At 35.1% G+C, this 27,148-nt stretch overlaps 3 protein-coding genes and 1 long non-coding RNA gene across 6 annotated transcripts; 2 read left to right on the top strand and 2 right to left on the bottom strand.

Annotated features, from left to right (window-relative positions):
* The first annotated feature begins 504 nt into the window (after positions 1–504).
* Positions 505–3,835, top strand: LOC137727976 (triosephosphate isomerase, chloroplastic-like). The gene is made up of 9 exons (XM_068466840.1): positions 505–807; positions 1,111–1,137; positions 1,446–1,515; positions 1,871–1,994; positions 2,457–2,541; positions 2,663–2,795; positions 2,882–3,055; positions 3,400–3,482; positions 3,611–3,835. The coding sequence occupies exons 1-9, from the start codon at positions 592–594 to the stop codon at positions 3,665–3,667; spliced, it is 969 nt and encodes a 322-aa protein (XP_068322941.1). The 5' UTR covers positions 505–591; the 3' UTR covers positions 3,668–3,835.
* Positions 3,836–4,605: 770 nt separating this feature from the next.
* On the top strand, positions 4,606–5,043 carry LOC137728236 (uncharacterized). Its single transcript, XM_068467084.1, has one exon. It carries the CDS (start codon positions 4,606–4,608, stop codon positions 5,041–5,043), a length of 438 nt encoding a protein of 145 aa, XP_068323185.1.
* Positions 5,044–14,667: 9,624 nt separating this feature from the next.
* Positions 14,668–17,292, bottom strand: LOC137729836 (uncharacterized). Of its 3 annotated transcripts, none has more exons than XR_011068046.1 (3): positions 16,906–17,292; positions 14,824–16,797; positions 14,668–14,723 (listed from the first exon to the last, which is right to left on the bottom strand). It is a non-coding gene; the product is annotated as an uncharacterized lncRNA (long non-coding RNA). The 3 variants fall into 3 exon arrangements; XR_011068045.1 differs by having other exon boundaries at positions 14,668–15,266; positions 16,710–16,797; XR_011068044.1 differs by having other exon boundaries at positions 14,668–16,797.
* Positions 17,293–22,754: 5,462 nt separating this feature from the next.
* Positions 22,755–24,122, bottom strand: LOC137727366 (uncharacterized). The gene has a single exon (XM_068466238.1). It carries the CDS (start codon positions 24,025–24,027, stop codon positions 23,068–23,070), a length of 960 nt encoding a protein of 319 aa, XP_068322339.1. The 5' UTR covers positions 24,028–24,122; the 3' UTR covers positions 22,755–23,067.
* Between the last annotated feature and the right edge of the window lie 3,026 nt (positions 24,123–27,148).

Raw genomic sequence — 27,148 nt, 5'->3', positions numbered from 1 at the left:
CCCAAAAATTTAACAACATGAAACTTAAACAATATTTTTAAAAACATTTAACAATATGAAAATTATTGACAATCCATAACATAAAATTATTGAGGTAATTTAATTTAAGTAACCATAGTAATTCGATTAAAATAATAAATTATGTTTGGCCCTCGGTTAGAGATGGTTTTTTATGACATGGCTATGTTTGGCTTGGCCCTCGGTTGGAGACGGTAAGAAATATGACCATGCACTATTTATTAAAATATTAATTTTTTGAAGGGCTAAAGGGTTAAAACGAGCCATCTGGCCCACCTTCGATTAGATATGGTTTACGGTAGTAAAGCGAGGTTATCCAAAAAAAAAAAAAAAATTGAGGTCGCGTGCATTGACGTTCTATCAACCGCGTGAACGCTCCTATCCTGACAACCCTTTCTGGTCACCATAAAACCTAACCACCACTGGTGGCGAGGCTTTCTCTCGCTCACTGACTCACTACCTCACTCGCACCAAACAAGCAAAACACCCATTTACCCAAAACAAAAAAAACAAAAAAAAAAACAAGCAAAACACCCTAAGCTCGGAAGCTCCCAACTCACTGAGTCAGCTTCCATGGCGGTGGCCTCCACATCTCTCGCCTCCCAACTCTCCAGCCCTAAATCGCTCTCCTCTTACTCCGGCCTCCGTCCGTCGTGCTGCAAGCTCGAATCCTCTCACTCTCGCTCCGCCACCCAATCCCTCTTCCAGCACCTTCACTCCCACCTCCGCCTCTCCTCCTCCTCTCCCAAGGCCTCCAGAGGTGTCGTCGCCATGGCCGGCACCGGAAAGGTATATAATTGATTTCATTATCCGAGTTTCCTTGTGTTTTGTTTGGTTTCCGAGAAAATGTGGAATTGAAAGGAAGGATCTTCGGTCTTAATCGATAGAAGTTTCTTATTTTTTGCTGATTTTTTGTAGAAATGTTGTACATTTTAGTCCTTATTCTAAGAATACAGCTGTCCTTCACTATAAATATCTGGAATTTTCACAGGATGTACTCATAATTTATTCATATTTGTGGATTCTGAAATGCTATAGATTATCGTTTTCGGATTGTTTTCTAAATGTTTGTATCTTTGATTTTCCTTGCAGTTTTTTGTTGGTGGAAACTGGAAGTGTGTAAGTACTCCTGTTCCTGCATTTTCTATTTGCTTTGCATTACCTTTGTTTTTGTTCTGTGCATGATTCCTCGATAGCATCTGTGAAAAGCTACCATCTGTCAATCGATAATGCTTCCCCAGTATTTTAAGTTTAGTTGTTAATTTCAATGATACATAACTAACTAGTTTTGTAAAATTTGTTTGATCTATTTTCTTAGCCTCTTTTGTTGGATGTTGAAGATTGCATGGGAATTCAAATTTCAAACCCTTTTAGTATGGTTCAGTTCGTCTTTTGACATTTTCATCTTTTTTGCTGTTTCATTTTAGAATGGCACAAAAGACTCCATAAGAAAGCTAGTCGCTGACTTGAACAGCACAAAATTGGAAGTGGATGTTGGTGAGATAATGTTCTGTTTGATCTTCCTTACATACATATTTCAGTTTGCAGTAGATTTAAAATATTGCTTTACTCCTGTCGCTACATATACATGATGAATGACCAAAGTCCGGGTGGGAAGATAACTCTGCATGAATGGAAGTGAAAAGTAAGTTACTTTAGAAGATAAGGCAGCGATAGATTTGTAGCTTAGGTACTTGGAACTATATATAGCGAGCAAAAAGGTGTTGTTCATGGATGTAGGGTGGCAATTCCAACATGTTACCTTGCATGTTAAAGTCAGTTTGTACCAATCTCATTTCAGATTATAAGTTTGTAATGTTTGTAACTTTTAGTTTTCTTATAATATGTACAGATGTTGTTGTAGCACCACCATTTCTTTACTTAGATCAGGTGAAGAGCTCGTTAACAGATCGTATTGAATTATCTGGTCAAAATTCTTGGGTTGGAAAGGGTGGGGCTTTCACGGGAGAAATCAGGTTAGTTTCTGTTCCTTGTTAAATTCCGTAGTAGTTTGTTCTTCACATATACATATAAGTTCATTTGCAATTGGAAATTAATATTTGGTTGTGTGATTGGAGACCATTCTCATTATGACATTTTAAACTTGGTGGGTAGTGGTTTCATCGTTTCTGTTTCTTTTCCGCCCCCTTCCGAAGCTCTTCTACTATTATGTCGGGAAGACTGTTTCTCGATAAAATGCAATTAAACATTATACCAGTCCTGTTTGAATTTGGATTCAATAAAAAAAAGTTATTAAGTCCTTGTACTTCAAGGGAAGTCAGTGGTCCTTTCAAGATTGTGACTTAAACATCCAAGTCTTCTAGCAGTAGTATATATAAGTTTTGAGTTCTCTTATGAATGCATTTGCACACTTTTGTCCATGCTTTCACTTTAATGAATTTACATAATTACTATAAATACCCTTTTCGGTTTTGCAGTGCGGAACAACTGAAGGATATTGGAGCCACATGGGTTATTCTTGGGCACTCAGAACGGAGACATGTGATTGGTGAAGACGATCAGGTGAATGCTTGCCCAAACCTATTGTTTAAACTTTTATGGAGGTGTCCTGGATAAAAAAAATTAATGAACTTTCTGATCTACTGTAAGTACTCAAAATGTTACTGAAGTTTTTTAACTACAGTTTATAGGAAAGAAAGCTGCCTATGCCTTGAGTGAGGGCCTTGGAGTAATTGCTTGCATCGGTGAGAAGCTAGAAGAAAGGGAAGCGGGTAAAACTTTTGATGTCTGCTTTCAGCAACTGAAGGCTTTTGCTGGTAACTTCACTCTTCTTTTTAATGATTCTGCAGTCAAGATGAATAGCTTATCCTTTGTATAACACTAATATGTCTGCTGTGCACAGACGCGGTACCGAGCTGGGATAAAATAGTTGTTGCTTATGAGCCTGTATGGGCCATTGGGACTGGTAAGGTGGCCAGTCCAGAACAAGCTCAGGAAGTACATGTAGCTGTTCGTGATTGGCTGAAACAGAACGTGTCAGCAGAAGTTGCATCTAAAACAAGAATTATTTATGGAGGTAACTTTTTTCCTGCAACTTTCTGATTGATTGTCCGTTTATTAAAAATGTTACCTCTGCAGATTTCCAATGTAGTTCAAGAGGGGCCAGTTTATGTAAATATGTGTCTATAGACTCTCAATATTTGTGGTCTTTGGCTTGGCTATAAGGGCACCATCTATGGATTTAACTGTAAGATGTAAGAAATTTAGGAAACATTCGAACGGGTCCTTGTGGTAAATATCAAAACATGTGGACATAATGATTCTGCTCGACAGTCAGCTGGTTGGGATATTCTAGTCTTGGCTCTGAATGAATATCTGAGTGTTGGTAGTAAATTAAACTAAATCTGGATATGATAACAGGGTCTGTAAATGGAGGCAATTCTGCTGAGCTCGCGAAGAAGGAAGATATTGATGGTTTTCTTGTTGGCGGTGCATCCTTAAAGGTATACTACCGCAATTATTTGCCTTGATATTTCGAACATAAAACCATTAAAGCATTAGGTTGTTTAGCACCATTTCTGTTTGTTTTCCATTGTAGTTGGTACTAACAAGTTGAGTTTTCTTCATCTAGGGTCCTGAATTCGCTACTATCGTCAACTCTGTGACAGCCAAGAAAGTTGCTGCTTGATTATGGTGGTTCCAAGATCAAATAAAGGTCCAATGCCTTGAGATTGAAGCATGTTGTAACAAATGTATGAGCTAGTTTATCATAAGGAAGTTTCATTTTTCTTTTTCTCATTTTTTTCGGGTCGTTTTGGAAGTTTTTCCCCCTTTATAAAGATGGAAATATATCTTCTATCCATTTTCCATGGGCCACTTATTTCTGGTGGACATTAGAGAGCAAATACTAGTCATTTTATTTTCTGTGGCATGAACGTTTTGAACAAAATGGTCCTCTCGTAATTAAATCCACATTTTGGGGTCCTCTCTTTCTTCCTGCCCTAATCTCAATTCTCATTTCACGTAGGTAATATGGTGAATGAATATTGTAAAACAAATAATTTCTTCGACAAATTTCAAGCTAAAAAATGATTGATATTTTGTGGACGTAGGGTCTGGTAATGAAAAATAGATATTTGTGTTATAAATGAAGACTAGATTGGTGAACATCGTAAGGCGACGCGAGTCGCACTGAAAATTATGCGGTGATGTGGGACACCAAAAATTTCTCAACTAATGACATCTACAAACATAAGCTTAGTTAAGTTGACTAAAGCAGCGTGACTTTACACCTAAGTTCGATCCTTCACAATGATAAAATATCGTCCCGTCGTTTGTCAAACAAAACAGAGGACGTCTAAACCAATTAGGTATCAAATCTATCACATGATTAGTGACAATTACTTGAACGGATTCATCCTTGATTAAGAAACCAATTTGGAATCAAATCATCTAGAGAGAGCATTTGTTCAAAGTAAAAGTTTGTCAGAAACAAAGCAAACACTCAAAGCATATATGCCAAAGCCACAACATAGTGTATAACTCAAGCTAAACAACCCACACTCCCCCTTTTACTTCGTATATATACACGAACCCTAGCGTGCAAGGGCACCTGAGAGGACAAATATGGAGTGGTTCTACCCTAAGAGGAGGGGCCCACAGTGGAAGCAAGGTTGGACTGGCCAAACCCTAACCTCAATCTCTGCACCTCCCCCACATTTGCTCACCATCTTTGCCATTGTCATTGCTTTGTTATGGCTCTCTCAGTACACTGACTACAAGTCCCAAATGCAACACACAGCCATCAACTTCCAGATCTTCCTAATATCGTTGCCTATTTTGTTGGTATTTTTGGTAGCTTCTTATTCTTCGATTTCTTCTAGCGGATGGTTCAACTTCGGAGTCCGGCGTCGGGAGCACGAGTTGGTTCACCGAGTTGGCAGCGGCGGTGGCGGCGGTTCAAGCTCGCCGTGGGGTGTTGCTGTCTTGTTGGTGTTGCTTCTGGTGTTGGTATCTTACCAATCGTCGTTTCATTCCAAGTGGTTTGGTGGGAGGTCGGATTGATTATATCGGTTGTTAACTTAAGATGTAATGGGTTGGAATTGGATAAACAAATGCCCGTGCATTTTAGCTTTTACCATCCGTCTTGGGTGTGAAGCATCATTCTTTTTTGTTTTATTTTTTTCCTTTTAACATAAATGCACAACAGTATGGCAAAAGTATCAATAATTGTGTCTTATGCGATTCTGGTGTAAACGCAAGTGCACAAGATAGTCGTAGTATAGTGTTTTGTAACTCCAAGTGTCATTTCAACAAAGATTCTAATTCAATCTTCAATTGATAAATTAAACCAGATTGTTGTAAAATTGACGGTGTGTGTGCAGTGGAATAAATAAAATAAGACAAAAAATTTACAAGGTTCCTCTACAGTCAATGTGATTGAAGTACGTCCTCGGGCAGCAGTGATGCTTTCATTATAATTTGGAATAATAGGAGTACAAAGATATGTATTCTCTTCTCTCCTCTTCCTCTCTTTCTTTTTTTGCTCAATATTGAAAGCATACGGAGTGCTCTATTTATAGAGCAACTCCAAGCACACATCTTTGACAATATAACTTCCTTTATCTCCCAAGTTAAGATTAATTTTATGCGCATTGAAAATCCACCCAATGTCTGCAGTTTCTATGTGGGTATTCAATACCCACTAGACTTTTCAACACTCTCCCTTGGATGCCCACATATCAACATGAGTTGCCTCGTTAAAATCTTGATCTATTTTTGGATGCTCCCCCTTGATGAGTATCTCCCCCTGATTTCAAATTATTAGGCTGATCATTGATCCTGCTGCTTTAGTCTTTTAGTGGTGATAGTTGCCAAATGAGGTGTTTCACTTGTTGTTAACTTTCCACAGACTTGTTCTTGAACTGGGTTGGAAGGCCTTCTGCTAGACTTCCTCCAAAGGTCTGAATTTACCTATTTTATCTGGAGCTGAATTTGATTCAAGGATGGTGGACACTTGATCTTGAATTGGACTTGTGATTTCTTCAAGGGCCGTCTAGACTTGATCTTGAATGAAATTGGATCATGAGGAGCTTCATGTGACAAGTGATCTTAGGCTTTGTCGGGGATGAACTGACATGTGTTTGTTGTGGTTGTCTCCACATGCTTCAATGTATCATTTTCACTTGCCTTACTTGATCTCATTGCAGAAGTGGTATTTTCCTTATGCAGGTTTGGCATCTTCTCTTGTAGTATTTGTCCTCTGATACAGGAATGGAATGCAAACCTTGCATTTGAATGGACCATCACTTCTTGGTGGTAGCGAAAGTTTGAGTGGAGGTTCCGACATATTGCTTTCTATGTCCTTGTCTTGGCAAGTAAGAACAAGGACAAAGGAAAGGACAGGGAGATTGCATGATATGAGATACTCTTGCTTTCGTCCCTGATGATATGAGATACTCTTACTCTGGTGTGACTTGTTTGTAGAGGTATTCTCAGAGGTTGACATATATATGGATTTCCCAATAGCAGGTAGTAATGTTGTACCTTTACTCTTGTCAGCAACTGTGGTGTAATTAGAACAGTAAGATTCACACATTTTCAACTTTATCAGAGATCTTTGACAAAGTTGCACGTGATATCCAAGAGCTGATATTGCGTCTGAGAAATGTTGACAGACGTCATGCAGGGAAATCCAGCTTTTGAAATTCGAAAATCGGTGTCTTTTCGATTTTTGAATAAGTGGTCATGTTGCCCCTCCTTTTATAAAGATATCAATTTTGTTCAGAAACACTCAGAAAATTGTTGCCTGCAGAAATTTCCCTTTCTTGCACTTCTGAGATTTTATCTGATTTCCTTCATCATTTCTGAAAATGGCTTGCCCATTTAACATTTGCTTAGATTTGAGTCTCAAGATTGATACAGACGAGCAGCGTCAGGATAACATATGGCGCCCGTCCTTCTCATCTTCTAATGGTCCTCTTACGGTTGGGGACTCTGTGATGAAGAATAACATAACCGCTACAGTGGTAGCCAGGAATCTTCTCACTCCAAAGGATAACAGAATCCTTTCAAACCGGTCTGATAAGGCAGCCGTTCAAGACTCATTGGCTTTCAGTGTTCAATGTGCGGGCTCTGTATCCAATATGGGCCAGCGCCTACTTGCTCGAACTCACCAAGTTGAATCATTAATGGCTGAGGTTGCAAGTCTTAAACAAGAGATTAGAGGGCTCAAGCATGAGAATAGAGTGTTACACATGCTTGCAAATAATTACTCTACGAGCATGAAAAGAAAGCTCAACCAGCTACTAGAATCCGAAGGTCGGACTCAAAATGACAATCAGGGGTTCGAGTCTTTATTCCAAAGACATCCATTGTCTCAGCTGTCTGGAGTTCCACCAAGTATTGAGACTCCAAATAATCAACTTCTGGTGTCTTCCCCTTCTGGGGTACTTCCGAGTACCGAGGCTTCACATGAGCAACCTTTGTGAAGGTTCCCTCCTATTTGTTTGTTTTAACTCATGTGTATGTAATTTCTCGGAGATATTAATATATAAGCTTTATTTCATTCAGTGTATTGTGTTAAATACAATAAAGCATATATTTCACTAAGATATGGTACTTCTGGACCAAATATCAATTTATCTTTACCCTTGCGAAGATAAATGATCATTCTTAGTGTCTAAATCATTTGAGTATTCAACTCTTGATCTTCAATCCATATGATTTTTTAATATCATAAACATCATGGATAAGATTCGTGTTCGCATATTGTTCGATTCTGCAGTTCGAGACAATATTTCTCTCAACACTTTATAATATTTCTTGACTCTTCAGGAGTCCCAATTTAATATCATCAACTCTTGCAAGAGATTTTAGTATGGTGCAACAATACCATAACGAAAATACTCACTAAGGCAATTTATATCATCCATTGGTATTGAGTACATATTTTATGCTTTACCCTTCCGGGGCTTACTTCAAGCAATTTGAATCCTTCATGGATTTTCTACACTTCATGACACATTTTCCTTTAGAATTTATACAGAGCAATTCGCTTCCATGTATATTTGAGGGATTTACTTATGGACATATGATGTGGGCGACTCATAACCCTTCGTATATAATTCTCCATTTATACGAACTCGTTTCCAATCTTGTGTCATATTATGTGGATGTATTTCATGGTATTACAAATGCCCATCTGTAACCTTCTAGGTTCAACATCTTTTGGCTATTTGTATTGTATCCAAGTATATAGGTCTATTTTTCCACGTTCTTACAAAATTATAATGGAATTGCCTTTCTCCATTTTTGGCCCATAATTTTGTTGATGGAAAAAGAACGGGACTCAATATCACCATAGTTCATTGATGAATTTAGTAGCTACTTGTAAAAACCAAAATTACCATTAGTTATCATCAATCTTTGATCCCATATTTTCATGTGCATGCGCATGCATAAAAGCTTTTCATTTCTTTTGGGATATCCATTGCCTCTTCAAGGGCATTACACTATCTCTTCCAGGATAGTCATAATTTAGAGAATGAGGATCATAACCTCCTCTTGAGCGTTATAGAGCTTGGATTTTAATCTCCACTTCCGGGAGTTGAGTCATTGGAACCTATACATCTATCATGCTTTATGCATGAGACATCAATATTCCCATGTCCGCGAATTGACCTTTTCGGGACAAGTATCCTTGTGGCAACTGTTATGCGTCTGGCATGTGACAGTTATGCAATAGTTCAGTAGTGCCATATTCTTCTTCTTTCGAAGGACTGAACCTTTTGAGTCTGAGGATCTGCCACGCTTCAGGCGTGTAACAGATAAATCATTTGCTGCCATATTATTTTGTCCAACAGGGACATTAATTCTTGTAGGCACATTTGCAGCAAGTATATGTGATTTTATCACTTTTGTTTCATCATTAAATGCATCTAGCATTTGATTTGCATATCGTTGCATCATTCAATTATTCTCACTTCGTTTGTATATTGATTGCTTCATGAATCAAAATAAGACAAATTCTCTTCGTTTTTCTGGAACGTTTTTTTTTTTCTCATCATTCTTCTGGAATGATATTTGCTTATCGTTCTTCTGAAACGAAGTTATTTTCTCCCCCTAATGGCGGGAAAATTATCTTATCAAAATAACAGTCCACAAACCACGCGGTAAATATATCCCCAGTCAAGGGTTTTAAATATTGAATGATAGATGATGTTCAACATCAATGCCTAATCCGCAATGATGCTTCATTTCAGTATGTTGTGGCAGTGCAATAGGCACATAGATAACACAACCAAAAACTCGTAAATGTACAATGTTTGGCTGGTTCCCAAACACGAGTTGTACTGAGAAGTATTGATGGTTGTCAACAGGACTCAGCCAAATCAATAATGCATCATGCAAAATAGCATGTACCCATGTAAAAACTGGCAATTTTGTTTTCATGAGCAGATCGCGGGTAATCAATTTCATCCACTTAATAAATGTTTCTGCTAAACCATTTTTTTAGTATGGACATAAGGAACTTCTGGTCCTTATTTAATAGTCTGTAGATTGAGACTCTTATGACTTTTATTGCAATTAAGTTGAGGCACTGCGGCACTTCAAACTTAAGGTACTTATCAAGGAACTTCATGTCCTGATCTTGAGGATCAAGGGACTTCATGCCCGATCTTTTGTTTGATGGAACTTCAGGTCCAATCATTTTTATTTGATGAGGATCAAGAAACTGCAGGTTCTGATCTGATCAAGGAACTTCGGGTCCAGTATGTACTCATCGTAACAAAAAAAAGTACAATAAATAAATTAAAGCAATAGGCGGTAATTCCAGCCATAATGAATAAATTGCATTTAAGTAAATAAAGCTTGTGACAAGGGCTTTAATTCAGCACCATTCACATAAATCAAAACTTAAAGCGGTAGGCGGTAAAACCGTCCATGATAAATAAATTGTTTTAAAGTAAATAGAACTTGTGAAAGGGTTTTAAACCAACACCAATTCACATAAATAACAAGAAGTATCATACCTCTTTTTATTATTTTTCTTTCTTTTTGTCAACACTTATTCAAACCTTATTATTGTTACTTTTCTTATTTCTGTAGCATGGTGCCATGCACCAACATAAACCATTTATATTATGTTGACCAAATGGTGTCATGCACCATTCAAATCATTTTTATATATTTTTCTTAGGTTGCAGTCAACATCCTTTTTTTTCTTCTTCACATGTGCCTTGCCATTCCATCAATCCCCCTTTTCTATTATTTTTTTCTTCTCTGTCTCTGCCAGTCTCGAAACACAAGGTCAGTTGGGTAGTTATGGAGGTTGCCCAAATTCAATTTAGAGACTGGCGTTGTTCTTGCATGACCCAGGGAACATGACATCGTTAAGCAAGAACCTCATTACAGAGACATAGATGACAGTGGGGTTGACGGAGGCACAAGAGAGGGAGGCCTGTGTGGATTTATTCTTGCTATCACCATCTCAAACAACCAAGTATTCATGGGAGTTCTCAAGATCCGTCAAAAACAACGTGATCTGGGTTTCCAAGTCTGATGAGATTCTTCTGGATCTCTGGAAACCAGTTGTCAAGTACGAGTTTTCTCATCTCGTGACGACTTCAGGTCATAAATTTCAATTCTCATCGGAATTCGGTGGGGCGCTTCTGGCGCAGTGGGAGAGACGAAAAATGGACATACCTTTTATTCTGTGAGATTTTAGGTGACAGAGGTGAGAGGTGGCTAGTGCTTCACCGGATTTATGGCGTTGTGTTTTCCACTGATATGAGAGCTTTTCGTGCTGATAACGTGTTGTAAAATCGACGATATGTGTGCAGTGGAATAAATAAAATAAGACACAAAATTTACGAGGTTCCTCTACAGTCAGTGTGACTGGAGTACATCCTCAGGCAGCAGTGATGCTTTCATTATAATTTGGAATAATAGGAGTACAAAGATAACTCTATGTATTCTCTCCTCTCCTCTTCCTCTCTTTCTTTTTCTGCTCAATATTGAAAGCATATGGAGTGCTCTATTTATAGAGCAACTCCAAGTACACATCTTTGACAATATAACTTCCCTTATCTCCCAAGTCAAGATTAATTTTATGCGCATTGAAAATCCACCCAATGTATGCAGTTTCTATGTGGGCATTCAATACCCGCTAGACTTTTCAACACAGATCTAATTATTTAAAAACATAAATTTTCAAAAATATAAAACGCAAAAAATAAACTATTTTCGATCTTTAACAATTTAATTCAAGTTGTGAAGGATTTGTCGTGATGGTTTTATAAGCAAATTTTAAAAACAAAAAAACAAAAAAGCAAAAATAGAGAATAAAAAGAAGAAAACGTTAGGTTATAAGGCAAGGAATGAAAGTCTAGGAATTCACAATCAACCACAAACAATCTAGTTTAGGTTTCAATGCTTTCAACGGAATATTTAATCTCTTAAATGACAATTTTCTGTATCTAAGTCCGATTAATGCTCTATAGGCCATAGTTATCATTAACTATATAATTCTCTTTGGTTAGGGAAAATGTCATATATTCGAACATGCAATCTATCCAGTTAGGGCATAAATTTAACATGTAGAACTCATTACGTACAAGAGAACGAGAAAATCATGCAAATCATAAATCTTGTTATAGCATCTACTAGCAGGACTGCCCGCGCTTTGGTGCGGGTTTACAAATCATGAATAATATTCATAGAAAATTTAACTGAAAATGCTACAGCGATATAATCGCATTCTTAAATGTAACAATTTAGAGAACGCACGTTTTACATGAGTAACGCTCACAAAACCACACATTTACACAATTATCTCCAAATGAAAGAAAAAGCAAGAGATATGTGAATTGATCCATAAAATACGTAGTTTAATTTACATCGCTACTCATTAAGTCGACATCAAATAGAAGCTTCACATCACAATAATTAACCACAATCCTCTGTTTTTGTAAGTGCAAAATGAAAAACGGAATCAAATATTAAACCCAATATCTTCACAGCACAATGTTCAACCCAAAATCTTCACATTAGCTCAAGAACTATATTGTTTCCAGAGCTTTCCAATTTCCCAGCACGGAACGACAAACATAAAAGCATTAAAATAGCTCTAAATTAAAACAATAGGATGAACTACAAAACGATAGAGGAAAGATTAAGAGCTTACCCTCACAAAATCAAAGCTCACCAAAATGCTTACCCTAACCAGAGAATCGTAGAGAATAAATTTGCATCAACATGTAAATCATAGAAAAAAAAATTAAAATTTATAAATACCATCATTTCACTACTAATTTGAATAAATCCAGAAACAATACATTGGAATAATCTTTTAGGTCTTCCAATATTAATAGGTTAGAAATTCAGAAGATAAAACACCACAATTCATTAAATTCAAAGTTGAACAATTCATTAAATTCAGAGCTTACCCATTGCAACATCAAATGATAGAAGCAAGACTTGTGTTAAAAGTCATGTGATGTGTGCATTTACAGACACCAAGATTTAACATGCCCAAGAAAGGGAATCACTCCATTAAAAAGAGAGGAACTACTGATACTGCAGGTACATTAACCAGACCACTAATTTTAAATGACAGCATATGCTCGAGTAAGCGAAAGACTAAAAGACGAAAAGAAGAGGGTTATATACCCGTTTCAATGTCATTGTCAGGGGCCTCTTAAACCTGGTTCCAGAATGAGGATAGTCCAACACTCTCGTAGTGACTAATACTTATTGTGACCTTCACTCAGTTTGTGAATTAGAAGCTTGAAATACACCAAAAATTATATTAATAGCCATTCCCCTAATTTTAACTACTAACAGCGTAAAGAATTGGAAATTACAATTAAGACCAATGTTTTCCCCCTTTTTTTTCATTGCCATAAAAGGCAGAAAAACAAAGGCTTCTAAAACTCAAACCAACCGTCTCATTTCTTCCCAAAAATAAACACATTTTAATCCAACATTCATAAATGCGTGGTCAAACAGGGGAGAAAATTATGTTAATTTGGGCTTCAAATTTACAAACATAACTGTTTACAATAAGCATATATAACATGATTTGGTCTGCAGTGCTTTCACCAATAGTTATAAAAAACAAAGATTCTAAAGATATGCATGCAATAGAATGATTATTACCTCCAAGTAAGCAATTGCATGGTTGCAATCTAAGTTGCACACATCATGTTCAATCTGATAGCTTCAGTATAGCACTTGACAACATTATTTCAGGCTTTTCCTTAAATGAAGTATTTCCCTGGGAAAAGATTAGCAAACATAGAAATTGAAACAATACACATAAGTACATTGGTATCCCAGTTCTTTGCTAATAGAAAATGAAATTAAGGGGATGGAGAGACCTAATTTCAACTTTTTGAAGGAGAACACCACACTTCATTCATATCAAAGAACAGCATGATTCCAATTTCAATTTTGAACATAATAAATCACATAGCATTCATATATTACTTCAACTTCTTTCAAATTTACTTTTGTATTTAAAGATTGTATATTTTAATGAGTCTAAATTGACTATATATAAATTATACCTTTTTATATTTAAATAATAATGTACATTGTATAATTACAGTTATAGTCCATGAATACAATTAGAGGCCTTTGAATTTCTTTGCAAGAGAAGATTTACACGGAAAAGCAACTGCAAATATACAGAAGGAGGGAATTTGAGTTTTGTAGTCCATCTACTCAGCAATTTCTTAATATAGATACAACTGAGCAGTGGGAGAGCTTTAGCTAATACTATTCAATTCCACAGGTAATTATAAAAAAATAATCACATAATTTCTCACAATAAAAATCAATGTGACTAAAAACAAATGATATGTATCAACTTTGATGATTTCCTTTATTTTCCCTCTCCTTCCCAGCAACCAAACAGGGGCAAAAATTACCAAAAACTAAAAAGATTGAAGTACCTGAGCAAGTTGGAATGCCTGGGTTGCCATATACACTTGGTGTAAAAAAAATAAGGGTGGGCATTTTCAGAGCACCTAAACCCTTCATCCACAAACGTATGTAAAAAATCATACAAAATAATATTTTGAATGCATTAATCCGTAGAAACAAATAAGCTAAAATCAAACTTCTCTATCAGAAAGTAAAGACACGATCCAAAAATCCATTAACATAAAAAAGATGTCAATGTCCATTAGCAGCAAGTTTCTCACCTGGAAGACAAATCTCTTTTTCATTCCTTGAACTGATAGAAGACCTTTCATACGATATATGTCCTCACTTCGTTTCAACAACAGTGTACCAAGCCATATGTTAGCCTGAAAAAATAAAAACGAAATCAGTAGTCTTTGTCAGGTTTTCTTTCATACATGCCTGGACAAAGACTCTGGATGCAACTGGCCCTCAAATGTGTACTTGTCTCATTCAAAGGCAACAGGTCCACATGGAAGACACAGAAGAAATTATCAAATATATTGCAAAATACGACAAAACAGAGATCCTACCTTTTCAAGTTCTAAGTTCCCTTCACAAACTATGCTGACAGAAGAAACACCAGGATCATGAACATGATCATGGGTGCGCAATGCGACGGGTTGTAATTAACAAATACATATAAAAAGGGGCAAGTAAAAGAGTTCATGAATTTCCATAGTGTACCAAGTTAGTAGAAATGTACTCCAAGATGACCAAGTCAAAAAGAGATTCCTTCACTCCCAATATGGTTTATCAAAAGTAATGTCTTATTTCTTCAAGACAAACATGCAGGACAACACCAATCACAACTACAAATACTAACAATTGTGCAAAAGAGTTATAAAAACACTCATGTACGATATAAGAACAAACCTCACAATTGGTCTTAAGAATTGTTTTTCCAAAGAGACCCATTACAATGCGATCTGAAAGAAAACAAAACATGAATAATATCAAGGAAAATACATTTTCTCTGTCAAGTAAAATCTACGGCAGGTAATGAACAAAATACAAAGTTCTCAGCTTTAATTTAATTATTATCAAATATTGAGGGAAATTAACAACTACCCAGAAATGTTTGCTCAAAATTAATTGATAATATGAATAATTAAATTACACAACATTTACAAAACCCAAAGTTCTTAGCTTAATTTGATCTTACCATTTAAGTGGAAGAAGTAAAAAATTACACATAAATGTTTGCACACAATTAATTGATGAAACAACCAATTGGGCAATCAAACCCCCTCTCTCATATCACCTGACGGCAAGATCTGAACCCTTGACGGGGTAGTGTGGTCATTTTGACTCCCAAACTGTAGTGATCCCCAGCAAAAGAAACCGGCAAACAAAGAAAAAAGAACAAACGATGAGCAATAAAACTCACAGACCAAAATACACAAAATTCCCTATAACGTAAATTGATAAAGCATTTTACCCAATCCAATTGAATTCCTGATCACAACACATAAGATAAACTAATAAACCATTTTATCCAAATAACCATTTAATTTTAAACATTTAAAACCGAAGAGAACCAAACGCGCATATTTGGAAAAAAAAAAAGGAGTGTTTTGAGTATATAAATCTCACCCTCAACACTTTAAAAATGCAGCGGTCCCAATGGAAAGAGAACTTGCAAAACAGTGTCCCAGCACAAACACAACATATAAAACAAACAAACGAAGAAAAAAAAAATTTTAAAACCGATAATGAACGTTAAAATTCAAAAATCCTAGGATACAAAATCACAAACGACATAAAAATTAATAATAAAAGTTATTAAAAAACAGACACCGCTTGACACCAAATGCTTGACGCCAACGACGACCCCAAAGGCAAGCAAAATCTCAAACCAGTTAAGAAAAAATTAAGAGTCCATTCCTCTGTCATATTCTTTTCCCCTGTTTTGCTACCCCTATTCCCAAATGTGTCTTCGATTCTCTTTGTCCCCTTTTTCTCTCACCCTAATATCTCACCTGCAAAATCTTAACGCTGCTGCCTTCCCCCACCAACAAACCCTCAACACCCTGTAATGCTATTTTCTTCCATATCTATAACAAAAAATGCATGCATAAACACGGTAGAAATTTGCAAAAACCCACAACACAACCTAACTAAAAATCTCACGGATTAAAAGTTTCACCCAAAAGAATCCCCCATCTCTCTTATCAAATGAAAACTCCAAAAGCAATTCAATGGTTGATAACAACCCATTTAAAATTGAACCCAAAAAAATTAAAAGCTTCTCTCACATTGATTAGTTGTTCATTCTGCACCTGCATTTTACTAATTCTACGTTAAGAGTTCCATGTACAACTCAAAAAAGCAGATTTTAACAACTAAAAGAACGGACAGTAACACCATATGACCGTGTTATGATAAAAAATGATAAACAAAGATTCGCTCAAAAAGCAAAGCATAAAAAAACTCCCAAAAACAAAGATCGGGATCTCTTCATCCGAATTATAAGTATTGTATATAAGTCTTCAAATACAGGACTAATGTGTTATAAGTATGGTGTGAAAAGTATTTACAGAACGTTGTTCCAAATCAATAGTTGGACAGAATAAAGTATTTACATAACGTTGTTCCAAATCAATAGTTGGACAGCATAACATGATAAACTTATTTTGAGCAGGAAAGTGAAAAACTATCTAGCAACACAATCTATCAAGAGATGTAAGTTCTCTATATACATATATATTTATATCAACTTGTCATATTTTATAAAACTAAAAGCATGACAATAAAGGAACCTTGGCTGCCATAAGTCATATCCGACAACTGCTTCAGCCACCCCCACTGGAATTTAGGGTTGAGTGCATTTCATTCGAAAATCCATCACTATGAAATATGAAAACAAAAAATCAATTCAAATCCAACATATCCAACAACCCAAATATTATAATAATCTAATCAGACAATAAACAATTAGAGATGAAGCTTAATTACCATAAAGAAATGAGGGGTTGTCTGGTAGAAGCTAGTTGAAGCTTCATCAAATATATATAGGATGATCAAACAATCAGAGACTAATCTCGATTACCTTTCCCGTTCCCGGAAAATCACTTCCAGGCCCACTATGAAATATTAGAAGGTCCGTAAACTCATAAGGCTAATATAGTAAATTAAGTCTCCTTCTATCCCTTGCAACGCAAAGCAAAAGAAAGCCCCTCCTTTTCATAATCCCATACAGGGTGAGGTTAACACTTGCAGAGAGGGAAAATGGCTTATCACTTATGCCATATCTATTGTCTAACATACCTTGAACTGCCAACTCCACCATTCCCTAGGCTAGCAGATGCCATACCGACGTCTAATCACTTCACTATTGCAACACAGCAGATTAGGCTACTACCTCCCCTCCTCGTAACACTTCCTGCTCCTATGTCCACTCCCATCCAAGCACCTATCTTTCTATTAAACAACATAAAAATTCAAATTCAAATTTCTTTCCACAAAAGCATTAATTAAAATTAAAATTCATAAAACATAGAAATTGAGCTGAAATTGCTGAAACAAAATTCAAATGAAAAAATTTTAAAATTGCAGAGTCAATTAATTACTTAATTTAGCTCGGATCCACACCAAACTCACTCCAATTTTTTAAATTAAGCACCAAATACAAATACAAATTTAAAAACCACCGCCGATCCTTCGAAATCAATCAGACTCCAACAAAACAATTAATTTTCGGCATTTTCAAATGCAATACATCCAAAATTCAGAAATCGGTTCGGACGATTGACCTGCAAGCGTTTCGGGGAGGCCTGGAAGCAGAGCTCGCGCATTTTAAATTCCACTCCGCTCCTGGAATTTTTTAGATTTGAGTAGAAAATTTGGGAAGGAGAAGAATTAGGTGGGTTTTTATTTAGGTGGGTTTTTATTTAGGAAATAAGAGTTGCAAGGGACTATATCGTAGACATGTAAATTTCGTTGCATGCAAATGATGCATCACAAAGCTCCACGTTGCATATGACTCATCACAAATGGACAAGTCATCAATGTTATGTGGCACAAATCAAGCAAAGGAAGCTCAAAACTTCCCCAAAATTCGGCCAAAAGGAAGAAATCTCCTTAAAATCGGCAAGGGGCCCACATTGCTCCCAAAACCGAAATGAAAGCTAAAGTATCTTTACAAAACAAGCAAGAATTGAAGATTGCTCGCAAATAGGCAAGAAAGCCCTATAAATTTCGGCCAAGTAAGGGAAAGTGGCTGAAATTAAGACACAAAACATGCCTAAATTCTCCCATGGACAAATTAAGATACAAATCAAAGCCAAATCCATCCAAATGAAAGCTTTGAGAAATCTATAAATACAAGGTCCTCAGACAAGCATAAAGGTCGACAATTTCTACATTGAAGGGCCGAAATTCTCACAAAAGGAGAACCTCTGCCAAATCTTTGAAGACTAATACACTATCAAAGCTCTCTTCAAAGAATGTACAACCAAAGCCGAAGCTTTCTTTCGACCAAAGTCGAAGCATTCCCTTGAAGAATTAACAAGAACTTGTGCTGATTCCTTCAAGACTTTGTTGCAAGCTTAAAACTTGCAACGACGTTCGATTCAAGATCAAGTCGCCAAAACCCTTGAATCAACAAAATCCCACATCAACATCACCTTAGCCGCAGGTCATACACAAACCTAGAGGTGAAGACTATCCACGCATTGTTTCAAGCTCAAAACTTGAAGCAATCGTTTGTCCGAGATCAAGTCATCGCGACCCTTGGATCAACAACCTACGCATTTACATCAAATTTGAAGACTGAATCAGAGGAAAATTGTAAATAGAGATTGTAACCCTACAAATTCATCAATACAAATCTACTTTGTACATGTGTTCTCGTTTCATTCATTAAAGAATTTTCGTGTTTACAATGTCTAAAGAACTTTTTTTCTATTTACATTTTAGGCAAGTATAACACACAAAAAATCCAAAGTCCTCATTCCCAGAGGCACAAAATGAACCTAACCCATCTAACATCCCATTTAGTGCTCAATAGTTTGGTTAAGAAGTCAAGATCACCGCAAATCTATAAATTCTTACACAAAAACTGTCTGTCGAGCCTTCAACAATAACACGCATATTTTCACATTTTCTCTCAAGCCTCTCTTTGGCCATAAAACCAAAAGAAACACTTGAAGCAAATCACATTATCTATCTGGTTTTTTTATACCAACAGTTGCTCTGAGCTACTTGCTCACCAAATGAGTTTCACTAGTTTTAATTATTCATTAGCCGCTTCTTTTTTTTTTTTTTTTTTTTTTCTGAGATCAAAGTACGATATTCATTTATAAAGGAATTTGAAATTTGTACAGTACATGGAGGATATGGTGTAAAAAAATGGGCCTCAATAAAAACTTTTCTAGGAATTTCAACCCGGTCAAAGGGAAAAGAGTGTCCCGCACCTTAGTTACAAAGATAAACTATTCTCCATAAGAGATCTATAATAATATCAGGGGTTCTTCAAAGCACACTCTTCGTTGCTCACTTGAAAGTCCCAAGCATGCTAATCGATGAGCCACTTTATTGCCTCTCTTTTGGTATGGAGAACTCTTGTTTGGGGGATTGAACGGAGAAAATAGCTTGTGTCATTAATTATATGCCCCATTGAGGATGTATCACGAGCCTCTTGTTACTTGCTTAACTAGCCTTGGCAAGGTTATAAAAGACGCTAGATGCTAGTCGGGCGGTGGGCTGGGGCCTAGCACCTTGGCGGCTAGTAAATCCATTATATTTCGTGTAAATAAGTGTTTGTTTATACTTAAAATATATATAATCTCATCATAAACTACAAAATAGAATGACATAAATATTATGAAGTATTGGAACATAATGAAAACATAGGGAACAAGCACATAATGTATGCTCATTTAAGTATTCAACAAGTCTCTTACAATTTATTGAAAAAAAAAATAAAATGCAAAATGAAAGTTATCTATTTTCTGTCTAAGTGAGTCGCAACCTAGGCGGGTGCCTAGGCCGGTCTGGTCGGGCTGGGGGGTGCCTAGGTGGTCTAGGCGGGCACCTCAGCAGGTCTAGACGTCCTTTCTTAATTTTCAAATGCCTAGGCATTAATCGGGGTGGTGGCCAGCCGTCTAACGCTTAGGCGGTGCTAGGAGGGGATTTTTAGAACAGTGGTCCTTGGTATGCTAAATTAACCTTTTTTTATGGTTTTTTTTACAAAAATGAATAAAAGAAAAAGGAAACTTAATTTTTTTTATTAAAAATTTATTCAAAATTAAATTAGAAGTCAACCATAAACCACCCACTAATGTGGAGGTTTTTTTGGTTATTTTTTTCTAAAGTTTTAAATTTTAAATTCATTCAAAATTAAAATGTGTTAAATTACTTTAACTCCTTTTAATTTAATTGTAATTTTTGAAATTCTAAAGGGGCAATTTATGATATTTTGAGTGCTTCACCATTTTGGATGCTCACTTTATCCATACACATATAGATGAACATTGGAATCCAAAAAAATTATACTCAAGATTGGTTCTACTTTATATATATTTTAGTGAGTAGCCTAAGTATTACCCATAAAATATGAATAATACTTTGGTACTTACTAATAAGTACTATATGTACTTACTTTCTGATGTGACCCAAAAAAAAAAAATCACGTATTTTTTTATTTTTAAAACCAAGGAAAAGTTAATAATATGCCCATTATTGTATAAAACAATAAAAGATCGGTTAAAATATTATTTGACAAAATCATAAGGTAACTATTTATTAGTGGGTACTCAAGTATTACCTATAAAATACACGACTCATTTAGTGGTATATCTCCTTGGTTGCCGTTGTGGTAAGTGTAGGATGACTATTAAAACAAAGGAAGATAATCCACATAGGAATTTTCAGTTTTTTCCATTTTATGCTTCAATTTGTATTTTTTTTTTTAAATGATAGATTTTGTTAGAATAGATGTTAGATTAGCAATTGTTGGAGTTCAAACCCATGTCATTATATATGCAAAGACTCAACACCTTTTCACCACTGTGATCAAGGGCCACTTGTTCTAAGCTTCAAATTTCCATTTGCAGCCAAAAAAACTAAACCATCTGGGTATTAAGGAAACAAATTCCATAAATTAGAATCCTACGCACTAGTTAAAAACAAAAAAACAAATGACTGAAGTAAAGATTAGAAGATTAGAAAGACAATTAAAAATCCGGATAAAAGTTATTCTCCATTTGGGGAAATTTCTCCCTTGTGAATAATGTAAATTTACCGTACAAATTTCATAATCGGAATCGTTCAATATCTTAACCTTCATTTGAGGATTATCCCTACAAAAAATCATTTGAATCACATATCATTTAGTCATTCAAATGTATAAGACTAACTGATAATGTAGGTAGTAAGTAACATATTTATGATGAAACCCTACAAAACCCTCGGAGGGGAGGATTGGGAGATTGGGGAAAATGGAAATTTTGTAGCTGAGCAATTAATCCCAATAGTTGGGTAGTTTCAGTAAATAAAAATGATTGTGCCCCTCAGATATGCTCTCAAACCCTGTCTTATTAATCTAGTTTCCACCAATATTTCATCATTTGCTCATCAGATTGAAAGTTCCATAATATTAGAGTTGGAGATAACATAATCTATTTGTTCTTTTCAAAGAGAGAATAAATCACTTAGGGATGTTTAATTAAGTTTCATTGAATAACCACATAAAGAAGAAAACTGAGATACATTTGAATTCTAAAACCATGCAAATGATCTGAAAGTCGGGTTTTGATATGGCATACTGTAATTGTGCTCTAGCATAAGTGTTGAACATGGACTGCGGCCATTGCGCCTTGCAACCATAGTCTAAACATCTTGGGGAATAGTTGGTCTATTCGAATTACTGCGTTTCTTATAACATATGTAGTTGAATAAATTATTCTAAGAAGAATCATTTTAGTCGTATGAGTGATCTTGAATTGAAGATTAAAAAATTGAATAGTTTTCATCGTTGAATTTATACAGTCATGATACGTTATTAGCAAACAGGAGAATATGTGCATCACGTGGAATGCAAGTATAATGATGACCAGGGACAAAACCCTAGAAAACCCTCGGAGGGAGGATTGGGAGATTGGGAAAACAAGGATTGGGAGATTGGGGAAAACAAACAGATGAAATTTTGGTAACCAAGAAAAAGGTAGTTTCCTCCTATATTTTGTCATTTGCTCATCACATTGAAAGTTCAATAATATTAGAGTTTGAGACAACGTCATAATCTATTTGTTCTTTTAAAAGAGAGAATAAATCACTTGAGATGGTTAATTAAGTTTGATTGAATAACCATAGAAAGAAGAAAACTGAGATATTTGAATTCTAAAATCATGCAAATGATGAAAGTCGGGTTTTGATACGTCATACTATAATTGTGCTCTAGCGTAAGTGTTGAACATGGACTGCGGCCATGACACCTTGCAACTATAGCATAAGTTTCGAATTACTGCAATTCTTATAACATCTATAGTTGAATAAATTATAAACAACTTTATGTTTATTTGAAGAGTTTTTTTTTTATCAAACATCGAAGGTATGTATTTTAACAGACATCACACGTAAAATGGTCAGATATGTTACGAAGGTACCCTAAACCCTAATATACACATGCAAATGAAATACTAACTTTTCACTCAGGCATTCCCTCAAGGTGAAGTCTTGCAATAAACTCATGATTCTAATGGTTGTTTTGGTTATTAACATAAAAGATTCTTAAGATCCTAATCTCTCTAGATCTTTCTATATTACAATATATAAGAAAAAATTAATAAATAAGAGGCCAAATTTCATGGATCATTGATACAAAAAAGTAGCTAGTAATTATAATTACAAGGGTTTAACTCACACTGGAAAAATCTATCTCATAGTGGAAAAATATATTTACACTGATATTAAATGCAACTAATTCTAAAAGTTGTGGGGTTTTATCAAAAGATCTTGATGGAATTAGCTGTAGAACCACTCAATATAAGTTCTATCCAATTTGTTCAAGTTTCAAGGTGGGACTTTAACATTCTTCAACATACCACATACCACAGATATACCCAATCTCTATATACTTCGTTTTACCATATATATGCCACAAGTTAACATGAAAACTCAGGCTTTCCCATGATCAATTCTTGAGTAGGTAACAGCAACACATGCATCAACAAAATCCTCATCTATAAAATCAGTAGAGAAGATTTGCAACCTATCTGCAATACCTCTAGAGAAGCACTCCGTTATAAACAACCGCGCAAACTCGTGAATCCGCCTGGTCACAGGCCTAACACATACCACAAGGTTATCAGCCTGAGGTGTCACTGTGTTCTCCACCCTGTAAAAAAATTTCCTTGATGAAATTGGAGGTTGTTCACTCAAACACTTCAAATTGTTCTCGAATTTTGTTGATGGCAAATCCGTATCAATCCAATCATCCCTCAAGTACATAGAATTCCACAGAGGCCCCCCTGCCTTAGGGGGAGGTGAATTCCTTGGCTTCCACACGCATATTATTCGCTTCGGTAACAACTCTAAAATAGTCTTGTTGAACACATTGTCGTTCTGGTTGATGAGAACCTCCCCGAGCTGATCCACCAAATACTTATCGAAATCAGGAGGGTCTTGGTGCCCATATTCTGTCCTGATTTCAAGAAGTATGATCTCAGACTCTGTTTCTGACAGAAATTTTTTAATGTCCTTTATCACGACTTCAATGTGGTATGTGACGAGAATTCCATGGCACACATGGCAATCTTTCTGAACCCGAATGTCAAGGACTCTAGTGCCTGTGACAAGCTGTTTGTATATAGACATTGTTTGGCATTGTCCAAAAGGCCTAGTGATACATGGAATTCCAATCTTGTTGGTTGCAGAATCGTGAGTTCCTGGCCATACAATTTTGTTTACGTGAACTTTTTCTGGGTTGATCCCCGCTATCCAATTTTTCCTGTCTGGAGGCCTGTAGGCACATGCTGGGAAGGTCTCACCAACGCTTTGGTGGAGATCATGTAGCACTTTCCGCTCCGTTGAGATTGCCTTCCGGCGTTCAAGCTGTTTAGGGAAGCAGGAACCCATTGTTAATAAGAATTAAAGAAGAAGAAGAAGAAGAGTTAGGTTTATCTCTTCCTCTTCTTCTTGTTCTGAGGATGAAAATGGATTAAGCTGAGCAGAGAAATATTATGATTATGGGATATAAAAGGAAGCATTGTAACGTTTAGAGAGAATAGATTTTTTTTTAGGGTGAGAGTATATAAATTTATTGATTTGTTGTAAAAAATGATTATGTTTCTGTTCTGCAGAAATCTTGTTATATGTTTTTATCTTCAAATGTGTTGTTTTTTTTTATTGGTCTTGGTAGTCTTCCATTTGATTGAGTTATTGGTGGAGAGTTATAATCGATGCTTCTCTTGTGTTGACCCACTTGTATTCGTTTGTGTATTTTTTTATTTGATTGGTCCACTTGTTCGGCTCTCCACAGTTATATGAGTTGGTTTTTCGTCTAATTTCCTTAATATTTCCAAAGTTAGAGCGCAAACTTATGTACTGATGCCCTTAATTACCGCATCATTCCTGCAACACCTCTTACAAGAGTACGATACCTTATTGTATCTGGTCTCATTCAATGTCTTGCGATCTCTAATGTATGAGTTAATCTAATCAGACATCTTTAACGAATATTTGCTCACATTATTAAAAAGAAATTTGCGTAGGAATGTCCTCACCTCTCACAAATACATCATTGTATTTGGTGTCATCCAATTCCATGCGATCCCCACACAGTAAAAGAGCTCTCCTAAGAAGATAGTGATGACGAATATCTTCTTCCATTGTTATGACTAATGGTTTATCCATGACATCCATTGTTCCATTTGGACGGCTTCAACCATGACAAAGTTGACATAGTGTTTGCCTGCTCATTTCATACGGAAATCCACCATTTGTTCATTGCTTTCCTTTTTCTCGAAAAGTAAAAATAAAATATTTTCATAACGATATAATACATTCATATTTCGTAACAAAGTCACGCTAATAACATAAGATAGCCACAATTTAATATTCAATTCATTACAAATACAACCAAGTAGAGATTTGAATTTTTTGATTGGGTCTTGGTGAGTTATTTGGTATTCTTGCCACATGGGATTTCAAATTTTTTTTTTTTTTTGTGGTTTATGTGTGGTTCTCTAATGTGTTTTTATTTTTTATTTCAAAAAAAAAAGAGTTAAGGATACGATCAAACGTTTACCGGTGAGTTTTCTATTTTTCTGATTGTGTGTGATTTAATTTAGGAGAAATTAGGTTCTCATCCCTCCTTTTGTTACTCCATTGATTAGAACATTATTCCTTTTCAATTTTTTATCAAGGTCCTTGGGTATTAATAACATCATTAATTATTTCAATAATAAAATATTTTTTATTTTAAAATATATTCCTTTAGTGTTAAAAATGTTAGAATTAGTATATTTATATTTATGGCTAAATTATTTATCATATATTTTTATTTTTAGTTTGTACCCATTTTTAATTTGCAATTTTTTTTTTAATTTGTACCAATTTTCTTTTCCGTTTTAATTTGTACCCATATTTTTTAAAGTTTTATTTGTATTTGTGCCCATGTGTTTACCGTCACGTGATATTGTATAATTAATCAATGATAGAAAAATTACATATGGTATATTGATGTTTTATGGCTAAACTTTGCATCATATATTTATATTTTTAGTTTGTACCCACTTTTAATTTGCAACCTTTTTTTTTTTAATTTGTAGTATTTTCTTTTTAGTTTTAATTTGTACCCATGTATTAATTTCTTTTTACGCCCATATTTTTTAAAATTTCATTTGTACTCATAACTTTTTATTTTTTATTTGTACCCTAATTTATTTATAATGTACCCATTCTTATTTATTAATGTATCACTTTGTTATATGTGAAATGTACCAATTTTTTTTGTGAAATGTTCAATCAAAATGTTTGAATTTTTTTATTGTAGTCGTTTCTGATAGTATTATAATGAGGGATTTTAAATTTATAGGATTATAAATCTCATAAAATATCAAACAATTAATGTCAAAACTAAAAAAACTATAAATATTAATAGTAAAATAATGAGGCGTATAAAATCAAGGGACTTTGATCAAACTTTGAATACCATTAAGGTTTTAGTCAAAGAGTGTTAAGGACTAAGGACTGCATCTAAAGTATCCCTTTAATTTTTTTAAGCTTTGGGTGTACTTTTCCGATCTGCTTTGATTTTTAGTTGCAGCAAAAGTCGTTGCTCGAATTTCCAGTTTTTCTCTGCGTCTTTGCAAGCTCTTTATCATCAAGTATATAATTTTTTTTCTTTTTCCTGAATCTTTTGTTGGATGGAATATTTTTTTTTTTCTTTTTCGGAGGGACTATGTTTTGTTTGCATATGAATATATGTATATAAAATAATAATAATTTAATAGTTTTCGGCATCGAATTTTGATTTGTTTGTTTGCAGAGGAAGGAGAATGTGACCCGATTAGCTCCAAAGCTTGCAGTAAAGTTTTATATTTGTTCAGGGTTATGAGAATTCTTACAAAAAGAAAACAACTCAGATTATAATTTTCCGTTTAAAACTGTTTTCAAAGCAACTGATGGTAAGGCAAACAAAATATTAAAAAATGTGAGTTAAACCCGGCATCACCTGCTCTACTTTTATGACAATTCTTACAAAAAAAAAAATATTAAAAAAATGTGATAAAGCAACTGATGGTAAGGCCATCTCCAACCGAGAGCTGGACAGATGGCTCGTTTTAACCCTCTGGTTCTTCAAGATATTAATATTTTAATGAACAGTACATGACGATATTTGCCTCCGTCTCCAACTTAGGGCCAAAGGGCCATAGGTCTCATTTTAGCCCTGTCATAAAAAACTGTCTCCAACCGAGGGCCAAAGGATCATAGGGGCAAACATAATTTATTATTTAAATTTAAAAACTACAACAACTTAAATTCAAATCCAACAACTAAAATTTAAAAACTACCAAAAAACCAAAAAAATTAGAACTTAAAATTAATGAATGATTTAGGTATTTATAAGAAAAAAAATTTTAAAAAAAATTGGTCCAAAAAACCAAAAAAATTAAAATTAAAAAGAATTAAATACAACGGCTAGCTGAACTAGCCATTGTATTCAATTTTTTTTTTTTTTTTTAGCAATCCTATC

The sequence above is a fragment of the Pyrus communis genome, chromosome 3 (assembly GCF_963583255.1).
Source record: "Pyrus communis chromosome 3, drPyrComm1.1, whole genome shotgun sequence".
Classification (NCBI taxonomy): domain Eukaryota; kingdom Viridiplantae; phylum Streptophyta; class Magnoliopsida; order Rosales; family Rosaceae; genus Pyrus; species Pyrus communis.
The sequence above is the reverse complement of the archived record's forward strand: the minus strand, read 5'-3'. Positions and strand labels throughout refer to the sequence as shown.

Bases quoted from the DNA above. Each gene is read 5' to 3' on its own strand.
- LOC137727366 (XM_068466238.1), bottom strand. From the start codon at position 24,027: ATGGGTTCCTGCTTCCCTAAACAGCTTGAACGCCGGAAGGCAATCTCA.
- LOC137728236 (XM_068467084.1), top strand. From the start codon at position 4,606: ATGGAGTGGTTCTACCCTAAGAGGAGGGGCCCACAGTGGAAGCAAGGT.
- LOC137727976 (XM_068466840.1), top strand. From the start codon at position 592: ATGGCGGTGGCCTCCACATCTCTCGCCTCCCAACTCTCCAGCCCTAAA. The intron at 1,516-1,870 runs GTGAGATAATGT...TAATATGTACAG, and splicing joins AAAATTGGAAGTGGATGTTG to ATGTTGTTGTAGCACCACCA. The intron at 1,995-2,456 runs GTTAGTTTCTGT...TCGGTTTTGCAG, and splicing joins GCTTTCACGGGAGAAATCAG to TGCGGAACAACTGAAGGATA.